This window comes from Echeneis naucrates, chromosome 13, assembly GCF_900963305.1.
Source record: "Echeneis naucrates chromosome 13, fEcheNa1.1, whole genome shotgun sequence".
Taxonomy (NCBI): Eukaryota; Metazoa; Chordata; class Actinopteri; order Carangiformes; family Echeneidae; genus Echeneis; species Echeneis naucrates.
Genome location: NC_042523.1, coordinates 23,670,044 through 23,680,762, shown reverse-complemented (window position 1 = coordinate 23,680,762; position 10,719 = coordinate 23,670,044). Strand labels below are relative to the sequence as shown.

At 41.9% G+C, this 10,719-nt stretch overlaps 1 protein-coding gene and 1 non-coding gene across 2 annotated transcripts; one reads left to right on the top strand and one right to left on the bottom strand.

Annotated features, from left to right (window-relative positions):
• LOC115053013 (NF-kappa-B inhibitor zeta) lies at window positions 1-10,674 on the top strand. Its single transcript, XM_029517560.1, has 12 exons — window positions 1-44; window positions 139-304; window positions 834-955; window positions 1,553-1,577; window positions 2,416-2,462; window positions 2,596-2,743; window positions 2,832-3,117; window positions 3,973-4,078; window positions 4,198-4,344; window positions 5,337-5,397; window positions 5,551-5,693; window positions 7,621-10,674. Exons 2-12 carry the CDS (start codon window positions 148-150, stop codon window positions 7,651-7,653), a joined length of 1,275 nt encoding a protein of 424 aa, XP_029373420.1. The 5' UTR covers window positions 1-44; window positions 139-147; the 3' UTR covers window positions 7,654-10,674.
• trnar-ucu (transfer RNA arginine (anticodon UCU)) lies at window positions 6,083-6,174 on the bottom strand. The gene is given in 2 exon segments: window positions 6,083-6,118; window positions 6,138-6,174. It is a non-coding gene; the product is annotated as a tRNA-Arg (tRNA).
• Window positions 10,675-10,719: the final 45 nt, after the last annotated feature.

The following is a 10,719-nucleotide window of genomic DNA, read 5'->3' as shown; positions in this document are numbered from 1 at the left end:
GGGGCTGTGAAGGCGTCAGATCCTGCTTTGCCTGGACTCAAGAAGTAGGTCTTCTCTTTTCAATTTTCCTTTTCTGATAGTGTTGGTTTTATAATTCATGCTCTGTTCATAGCGTATGTTGACATTTTCTTTCTCTAGCCAAGCAAAATGAGAGGGCGATTTAAAAGAAAGGACCCAAGAGGAGGAAGTGAAGGGACGAAGGGGCTCTCCCTGCTCACACAGGAAGCTGTGGCAGGCTTAGCCGAGCCAGTCATACCTCCTCTGGTTTACAGTGTCCAGGATACAGGTGGCAGGAGGCTGAAAGGTACGAAAACCTGCTAAATGCAAAAACAGGTACATGTGTTCTTGGTGGCAGTTTCTCTTTGTTTTCTTAATAAACTAGGAACAGCCTGCAAGTAGTGAAGTAACTATAACTGTCAAGTGAATATAGTGTGATAAATATATAACTTCTAGGATGAAATTACATAAAATGAAGAACAAATTGTGTAAAGGACCTAAAGAAATCGGCTTTATTTGTGTTCTCTTAAGACCCTCGTTGTATTAGTCTCCGGAATTCAATCAAATGAAGTAAAACAAAGAAAAAGGGTTCTTGATCTTTCCAACAGGGAAATAATATTTTTTGTCCTGGTAATATTAGTAGGTTACATGATATTATGACCGTTACAATGACTCAAACCCACAGAGAGCTGGTTTTTCTGTCAGGTGTTGTATTGTGTATTTCACGCCTCATGGCACATGAAGCATTCTGGGAAAGGTCCTGGTGCACCTACACAGTAGTCAGAGAATCTCTGTCTCCCACCCAAAGGCTTCATCATCAACGGTTTCTCCTCCAGGTTCAGGATGTGGCCTTTACAATGGTGATAAGGTCTATCTCGGTGTCCGTGTCAAAAAGCCTGTCAGGGATCTGCTGAGGAACATCCGCCTCGCCCAAGGCTGGGAGCCTCAAGACTTTCAGGTAAATGTGAAAATGAAAAACATTTTCGTCAATATGAGAATGTTCAGAATAATATATGGTTTGCTTAATTAGCTTTAACACAAACACACACATTTACTTTTAAAGTTGATTTCATGTTTTAAAAACAGAAACGAACAAAAGTCACGTGATTTATATAAATAACAACATCAGAGTATGAATGTATAGAGTAATAAGTGTGCTTCTCCAACACATTTACTGTAATCTGTCTTGTGTTCAGACCATCTGAGAGAAGAAACAGATGAATGAGAGTTTCTTTAGACAGAACTCCACCCTAACCCCATATTTATTTTGATGATATCTGACAGTCCCTTGGAGGTTGGCCTGCAGCCTCATGTTTGGTTGAGCTTATGTTCATGTAAATTCACTATGGTGTTCTCAAGGAGCCTTTTCAGGCCATTCATTTGATGCATCACTGACTCCAGACCTTGGACATAAAATCTATACTCACATCCCAGCCCGCCCTGTCCAGCCATACCATGATGCATTTTTATGTTTGTGTTTGAAAACTGAATAGAAAACAACTTTACTGATGCAACTGTTTCCCTGTTTTTTCCTTTTTATTACATGTGGATGCAGGAGACGTGCAGGAAAAGAGTCAAAGGTCAGTTAAGCTGGGTTCACGAGGGTGTTTGTTTCTTCTTTAGCAGTTACACATTCTATCCTCAACAATAACGTGCTATTGTTCCAGAACGATCTAACTCCAGCACAGACTTCCAGTCAGATACAGAATTAGACCGAAAGTTTAACGTTTTGTCCACAAATCACGTATAGTGGATAGTCTCGGCCATAGAGCGGTTTAAAGTAGATGAGCCTGACTGGTCTCTAAAGCTTCCTTAGCACTCACTGGTCAAACAACCTGCTAAGTCTCACTGAAACACCAGGACTTTTCCAGGATCATCGGCCAGGTAATAGATCCGTTTTTATAAATTCACTCCTCCCCCTTCTGTGTTTGGGTGTGTGTGCCCTCATCCAGAAGGAGAAACTAGACGAGCAGTACAAATTTGCAGGTTTACCTGTGTCAAAAAAAATCTGTTTACACCTGCTAATGGTGGATAAGATCTGTAGGAGTGGGTCAGTTAGTGGGACAAGCTCTAAATGCATCAAATGAAATCTGTCTAAACTCTTTCTGCTTCAGGTTTCTTTTCCCTTTTAGAACAAATTAGGTTAGATTAGATTCATAGTTCCTATCCAGTGGCAGTCTGTGTCCAGACCTCAAAAAGCCTTTTTTGCTCCAAAACTATGGAACAAAGCTGCCATTTCGTCATCTCTAACTGTATTTTTAAACCAAGGCACTTTTTTATTCACTGACCTTGTTAGCTCATGAAGCTTTAACTTCACTGTGTCCATGTTTTTCTTTTTATTGTATTTTATTAGCTCAATCTTTTGATTAAATTCGTCTTTGTAATAATGTTGACTTGACCTGACTGTTTCGTCAACAGGTGACAAGAGACGAGTCAAAACTCGCGTTGGATGCCGAGCCACGAAGGTGAGTGTTAGAAAACACAGATCTCAGCTGCTCCAAGAGATGACAGGTTTATGAAAAACCATAAATCACATGACAGTTCTGACGAGCAGTTTGGATAATAACACTGAATACTTTCTCCGCTGTCGGCTTTCAGATAAAATGCCCCGCAGAAAGCCTGGAAGAGCTGGAAATCATCATCGAGGTGCTGGAGGAGGATCTCAGGACATGCAACACGTCCCGCTCCCCTTCCCAGAAGCTCTCCTGCTACGACCCCCCAGTGAGCCCTGAGTGGTCTCCAGCTGGTAGGCTCCATTTTCACACAGTTACAGTGAAAGATGAACATGCTTCTGGCAGCTGCTGCACGTCCCACATCTTCTCTCCAACACGCAGGATACAACAGCGAAGAGTCGGACGATATGATCCCGAGCCCTCAGTCCTATAGGTCTTACTCTCCAGGGGGGGCCGAGTGCTACAAGGCCCTATCTCCTCCTGGCTTCACCAGCCCTCAGCCTGGTAGCGTATATGGCAGTGGAGGGGAGGAGTGGGTCGATCCCCCGAACCATGACTGGAACCTGAATGACTCTATGTTCTTCTGGACTCAGCTGCAGAGGGAGGAGAGCCAGCTGAGGGACGTCTCTGATGCCATGCTGCTGGCCACCGATGAGCTCAGAAGAACGTAAGTTTGGCGCAAGCATTTGCATGAATGGAAAGGAACCATCACCGCCACCCAAAGTCAACGTCTGTGCGCTGACAGTTTTACTGTGTATGTGAAAAAGTTGTTGAAAGACTTCAGACCACAAGAGAAGTGATTCCTTATCAGTCACATCAGTTGGTTAAGATTGAAGAAGAGTAAAGAAGAATCTACAGTCAGGTTTAGGCAAGAAAGAGTGTATGAGTGTGAAATGAAAGGGACGAAATATAACTCATAACTGTGGGTGTGACGAGCTGTCCATAAAGACAAAACCAACATGAGACAGCCTGCTCAGTTAGGTCTCAACAGTTTTACCAGTCTGGCTCCGTGTTGGTGCTTGCTGCAGTGGATCTTTGGATTGGGCTATGAAGGAGCCACCTGTTCATTGGATTCTTCGCCGGCAACGACAGGAAGGCCACATTACTCTGACACGTTGGAGGAACTGTAAAGGACGAGGATCCTGAGAGGGGAGACAGCTGATGAATCCATTATCAATGAGCGTCAATGAGACAAAGTTATACTGTTTTCCTTTAAGTCAGTTTATGTTCACAATCCAACTTTTATTATGTCATAAGTGGATTTCTTTTTAAGAACCATAAAACCTTCAAACTGCTGAACCACATTCATTTTAAGCTCGTCTATAAAACGTGTCAGTACTTCTTCACTGGAGGTCTATGCAATTCTGCAAAAGGCAAAATGCCCAAATGATATCATTATCGATATTTGAATTCTATTTAGCTGCTTTGGTTTTGGATTGTGTTGTTGTTCATGCTGCTGTCTGTTTACTCTCTGAGCCTCCAACTCTGCTCTAAATGTGTCTGATTGTGTTCATGCCTACAGAAAGTTCCATAAAGTGGCGTGTGTGGGAAAGAGGGCGCTGGGCTACGCCATCGCCAAAAGGATGGTCGCACTCAACAATCTGGACCTCACAGACTCCGATGGCATGGTACATGTCGGATTTTATATAAACACAGTCAGGAAGATAAGAAGGTTTTTTTAATCATTTTCCTGTTCAATTAGCTAGCCACTATTCATAGTCTAATGTTGGCCGCCTTCTTTTCCCAGACTGCTCTACTGCATGCAGCGAATCACAATCATCACCTGATGGTGGCCGATCTGATCCGTTTGGGCGCTAACGTCAATGCGACAAACAACTCGGGGAAGTCCTGCCTCCACCTCAGCGCTGAGAAAGGCTATGTCCGAGTCCTGGAGGTCAGAGCCGTGTTCACCCTCCACCCATGATGCACTTCGCCATTGTTTAAAAAATAGTTTAAAAATATTACTCATCACTGTATCAGATGATATTGAGATTGTATTTACTTTTGAAGCTGCAACATGACCCAATATGATACAAGATAATATAAAGCGCAGAGAACCCTGCCCTGATCCAGACTAACAGGTTGTTCAGGTCTGCAGATATTTGCTTTGAAGTCGTGAAGGTTTCATCAGTGCAGGTTTTCAAACGTCTCAGGAAGAAAACAGAGCTGGTTTTATTCGTGAACAGCACATTACTTAGTGTCATCCAACAGTTATTATTGCTTTTAAAATATGGTGCCAGTTTTGAGTGATGGCTGAGTCAGGCTGTAGAGGACGATGAATACCAGAACAACAGCACTCACAGAGCTGTGGCGTTCAAGGTTTTCATCAGTTGCGTTAAGTAACAGTGCGAGGAAACCTGTCATTATGATTCCAAGCAGCAACAGATCACAGGGTTCGGTGTAGGTACATGCTGTTTGACTTCCTTCTTTGTGAATTAAAATTCTTTGTGATTGTTCTCAACCTTTTGTCAGCACAGTTTGGAAGGGACTGTGAATTGATTGCTATTTTTAACATACGTATTTTTTTTTAAATCTCACGTACCCCCTGGAGTGCCCTGAAGTACCCCCACCTGAGAACCAGTGAATTAGATAACTCCATCTCTGCGCCGCAGAAGCACTCTCACCTGGAGGTGGCAGGCTTTTCTTTGAATGCCGTTCATTCTTAGAGAGTGCATTAACTGAACAATCAATCAAACAGCCACACAAACATTTACACACCTGTTCTCAACATACTGGGAGAAATGTCACTGCTCTAATTACAAGTCTAACGCATCAATTAAATGAATGCCATTTTCCACCCATATGAAACATGGCAATACAATGTTTGTGCGTTTTTTGTTGCTCTGTGCTTTGTGAACTCACTTATTTAACTTTGTTTCCTTTTAGGTTCTGAAACAAACAATGATGGACGGTGTGTACGTTGATGTTGAAGCCACTGATAACTGTGGTACGCCTTCAAACCTTCAAATTATGACAACTATGAACTGTCTGTTACGAAAGGCAGAGTCACATAACCTGGCGAAGAGTTGTTCAATGTTTTCTGACTGTGAAGTTAAATGTTAAGTTACATCCAGTCATTCAGATGTTTTTGTGTTCTCAGGAATGAGCGTCCTGCAGTGTGCGTCGCTGGCTCTGAAGGCCACGGTATGTGAGCTGGAGGGCAGCAAATCGCCCAATCCCACCAGACTCCACGTGCTGCGTCAGGAACAGATGATGGAGACCCTGGAGTGTCTGCTGCACATGGTCTGTCTCTGCACAGTAATCCACTGCACTGACCATGTTTTAAATCCAAAGTCCCTCATCGGTTCCCTGTCTGTTTTAGAATTTCAGAATTTTTGTCACCAGAGGTTTCTGAGGAGAGATCGGTGACTTAGTTTAAATCACTTAAAATCTCATTTTTATGGAAGGGATGCCGTCTTTTTATTGTCTTTACTGTGAATCGCAGAGACTGAAGTCAGTTCTGAAGAGCCTTAAACATTCATTCAAACTGAGAACCATCTCGGTTGAACTGGTTATAAAAACAAAAAGGATATTTAAGTGATTGTCCCATTCAGAGGAAAGTAGACCAGGAAGCAGGACATGTTGTGACAGCGATGGCTGGCACAACAGGCTGATCACAGATGTATAAAGCTCGACTCTGGTGGGACTCGAACCCACAACCTTTGAATCACTCCTTCATGGTAGAGCTAGAAGTCCAATGCGCTATCCATTGCGCTACAGAGCCTTTGTTGTGATGTGAATATATATATGAAAGGGCTCCACACCAACTTTTCTCCACCTTTAGTTTCTGCTGGTTTCAAAAAGGAATGAGGATTCCTGTGAACTCTGTCTGTTCTGTGTAACTTCCCTTCGCTTTCGTTCGCACACGCCGTTTCATGTTACTGTAGGAATTTGCAAATCATTGCATTTGTTTACAAGAGTAACTATTATTGTGGTACAATAATAATCAACAATTATTGAATTATTATTATTGAATTATTATTTGTAAGTGTGTGCTGATTTCTTGGATGAAAGAAACGATGGCCTCCAACAAGCTGCTGCTGTTGTAACGTCTGTGCAGCTCTCCTGTCCGTTTTTACGAACGGTGCAGCTCGGTGTTTTTTAACAGACAATACAGTGATATCTTATGGTACGCTAACTAACAGTTTATCATATCCTTCTCCCGGCTCTGTTTGTAGTTTAGCTGTTTGGCGAGACAGCAAAGTAAAATCTGCAAACAATGAGTGACTGCTCTTGAAACAAAGTGTTGTGATGTACTTTCAGTGAAAAAGTTTCCTGGTTCCGTCTCAGTCCCCTGTGATTTTTGTGATGGGATGAATCATGGAATGCTTTTGAAGTTTGGAATGTGTTTTGTGTTGCAGCCAAGTTTTGTCTAATGAGGTTATATAGAATCAGTGGCAGGTTGAACAACTGAACTGAAATCTGCTCGACCTGTTTTTAAACTGACAGATTTATTTTAATAGTCCTCAACGTCTCTGCTCCAGGGGGACATTCTGTTCCTGGGTGGCTTTTTTACAACAATGAGAAACCATTACTTCATGCTACAGTGGACTTAATGCTGAAATCTGGAATTTGGAGTATATTGAAGTCTATGGGAAACTGTCCCTCCTCCATTTTCCTGATGAGTTTATGGTCTCAGTCTCTAGTTTAAGTGATGTTCATTTTTGAACTGATGCTCCAGTTAGAGGGAAACAGAGCAGGAATGCCATTTTTTATGAGGGTGCTTTTTAAACTGGCTGCTCTTTGAATGTTATGTTGTGCAATATATATATAGTTAGTTATTTCTTTGTTTGTTTTTCGTTTTGACATCTTTTTATGACACCAAGGAGGACCGCACCTCACAATTTCATTGTACCTGTTACAGTGACAATACAGACATTCTATTCTATTCCATTCTGAGCAGGGGATGAATTGGAGCTTGAATCTCCAATCCATCCCCTGCTTTCCAAAAATCCAGTGTTCTCACTGACCGCCGGCATTTATCTGGTTAATGTTGGTGTTTTTCACCATGAAACAGGAAGATGTTGTCAAGGGATGAGGTGATGTGTCTAAAACGAACGAACAAGCTTCTTTTATTTGTTGTAGAACAGCCCAGCCACAAAAACTCTGTATGAGCATGAACAACGTGATGAGGTTAATCTGACACTGACAGTTTTTCCTTCTCTCTCAGGGAAGCTGGAGCATTTACCCCAGAATGGGTTAACGGTCCGACCCCAGCACGTCCGCCCGGCAGGGCGTTTTGGAGACCCGACAGTAATGTTCTGAGTTGGCTCAGGCTTGAGTTTATCACAGAGGGACTATAATCATGGAGGCTCTCCTGTCTCTCACAATGAATTCAGGCCTGTTGTGTTAAGCATCTGAGGTTGTGTGCTTGGTCAAAATGTCTGACTTGCAATCAGGTATTTATTGTAACCTACACAGAAATGTCAGGTGCCCATTGGTTGGTTTCTGTGAAACTTCCATTGTTTGTTACGCTGGAGTAACAAGTCATCCTCATTCAGTGTGTCTGTGAAGATCCAGATGTAGAATGCTACGAGAAATAAGTTCAACGAGAAACAGCAGCCTCAAGTTGTTGCCGTATATAATCTAAAAAAAAAAAAAACACAACCCAAGAACGCTGGCTGCTCCGTAAATACACGAGGAGCTGAAGTCGTAGATTTTACATATTGGATCTTTTAAATGACTTTTGTAATAGAGGACATGACATTTTTATTTTTATGGTGAAGGGATGTAACTCAGGTTTCACCCTGATGGGTGCCGGGGGTTTTATGTTTGGTTTCTCAAAGACTGGATGCAGGGGGAAGAGCGAGGCAAAGTTTTCCCCCTGCCTCTGTGCTAAGCTTGCCTTTTTAAATGTCACTATGCCCCTTTATCAATATGTTACTTCTCCGCTTTTAAAGGCTCAAAAGATCAGTCTGATGAGGTAAAAGATTATGACTACCCCTGTTTAATACAGTCGATCCTTCACACGCCACCATAACAGGTCAGGACACGTCCTCTGGGAGACTTGTCCCCCGACAGTCAGTCAGCTGTTCAGGGACTGAAAATCCAGCTGCTGTCAGTGTTAACCTTTAACAGTGAGTGGTCAAGATGTTTGGGCTCATCTGTTGATTATTGTTTATTATTGTTTATTTATCAGGTTTGCCGAAAAGATAAAAATAGTCTTACTCACTTTAAGATGTTTTTTCTGTTTGCTTTATTTTTTGTCTGAATCCTTCATGAGCTTGTTTTCCAGTTTTCTAGTTCAGCTGAGTATCACAAAACATCAAAGTTGCTGCAAAATAATACATTTGTACAACAGCAGCAGTTTTTCACGACTGATAAAGACGTGTGTTTAAACGATGGAGGATCTACGAGCCAGACCAGGAACCGAACCCACGACCTTGTTGTGGGGCAACAGCGCTATGCCAACATGCTGCCCTTGAAGTTCAGGATTTTTTAAATTAACCTGTTTCAGTGTTTTATATTTATTACTATGGTATTCATGCAGTTTTTCATGAATGATCAATGAGAGTTTTTATTTCCAGACTTTAGTCTGCCAAAAATGTTTTGACTGTCTGACTTAGAAACTATCACGTAATATAAGGTTGTGTTCTATTAATGTGATTATCAGTTTATTCCCCTTTAAAATGAAGGTGATTCACTTTGCTGTAGTTTTGGCAGAGAAGTCGTAGTTTCACCCAGCTAGTTTATCTAAATGCCATCATCACTGGACTCACAAACTCAGTTACAATCATGTTCAGAGTTTAAATGGCTCAGCCAGTTAAATTAGTAATACATCGGTGACATCTGTCACAGCAGCTCCTGGTGTGCTTGTTTCTATCTGAATATTCACGTCATACATGGTGGAGGCTCAATATTGTAATTCATGCTGTAACAGTGTGTGAATTTTCATCTGAAGAGTTCAATAAAGTTCAGAGTTCAATCAGCATTGCTTTTTTATTTCTGCGATTAAGATTGCAAAAAATAAAAATGATATTAAGACAATAAAATGTCTGATATATAGCTGCAGCAGCAGAGCAGCTCCGTTCTGCTGGCGGCTTGCTGGTTGCGTTCAGGCTTGTTGAGGTGACGCAGGCACACTTCGATTATCAGCACGAACATCTGACTTTCAGTTGAACCCCTTTTATTTTTTTTTTACAATGAGGCTGGGTACAAAAAGAGAGATGAGTCACGAGTTTTTACACTGAGAGAACTTTTGAAAAAGCCGACACATAAAACACTTGACAAACGTAGATCCTACTGGCATGCCAGAGAGCAGCAGGGAAAGAACGTTGAAGATCTTCACCGGAGGGGAAAACCGTTTTCAGTTCATTAATTCAGTGCTCTAATTTGACTCTGATGAGTGTAAACTCAGTTCTAATGATGAGACGGGAAACAACTACACAAAAGTTTGTGAAAAATATTACAAATGCTTGAATTTGAAAACATTGGTATTTGTTAATATTCATGTTTTATGATGTAGTTGTTGAGTTGTGTGCATTTGCAGTGAGTTGGTGTATTTTGTTGATTTTATTTTCAGGGCATCTGTGAATTTCTTCATGCTTTCTGTACTTGCAGAGTGTGTGAACTTATTTTGTTGTGTTGTGTGTCTCTGCAGTGAGTGTGTGTATTTGGTTGTGCTGTTATATCGACATGCTGTCAAACAGATGAACAAGAAGATGTTTTCTTTATTAGTATGTCTTGTGTGCATTGTGTTATGTTGAATCTATCTGAAAGCTTTGTGGTCAGTTCAGAAAAAACAAATCAAAACATTGATGTCAAAGAACGGTTGTCAAATTTGGCTGTGATGTCAGAGGAGTGGGTGTGTCCTGAGGAGCAGCACGCTCGAAAGGTTCCCACCGCAGAGCCGAGCTGCGGTAATTTTCCATCCTTTAAATACGTGCAGACAACCTGAAACACCCAGGAGCTGAACACACAACCAGCTTATTAAAGCAGGCTTCGACTGTTGAATGCTCAACTCCGGGGGAGCCTTTGAACTTCCTGTGTTATCTAGAAGTCCATGTGAAGCCACTGTCATCATCATCGTGCTCATGCTCCCCAGAGGATAAACCTCACGGCCGGGTTGCATTTTTAAATCTTCAATAAAATTGGATTCAGTCACTCTGACTATATTAAAGGTTAAACTAAAGCCTGAAATCAAACAGTTGTACTATTAGTCTGTTCTTCTGCACCCCCCCACCCATCGACTCATACAGCTTCTTTAACCCGCCCCCTCCCTCACTGCCCCTCCAGTGGCTCATCATGAATTAAAATCCTGCTCGCTGGT

What these genes read in the sequence shown, in the direction of transcription:
- LOC115053013 (XM_029517560.1), top strand. Translation starts at nt 148, where the DNA reads ATGAGAGGGCGATTTAAAAGAAAGGACCCAAGAGGAGGAAGTGAAGGG. An exon ending in GCTATGTCCGAGTCCTGGAG is followed by an intron (nt 4,345 to 5,336) that starts GTCAGAGCCGTG and finishes GTTTCCTTTTAG; the next exon opens with GTTCTGAAACAAACAATGAT. An exon ending in TGAAGCCACTGATAACTGTG is followed by an intron (nt 5,398 to 5,550) that starts GTACGCCTTCAA and finishes TTGTGTTCTCAG; the next exon opens with GAATGAGCGTCCTGCAGTGT.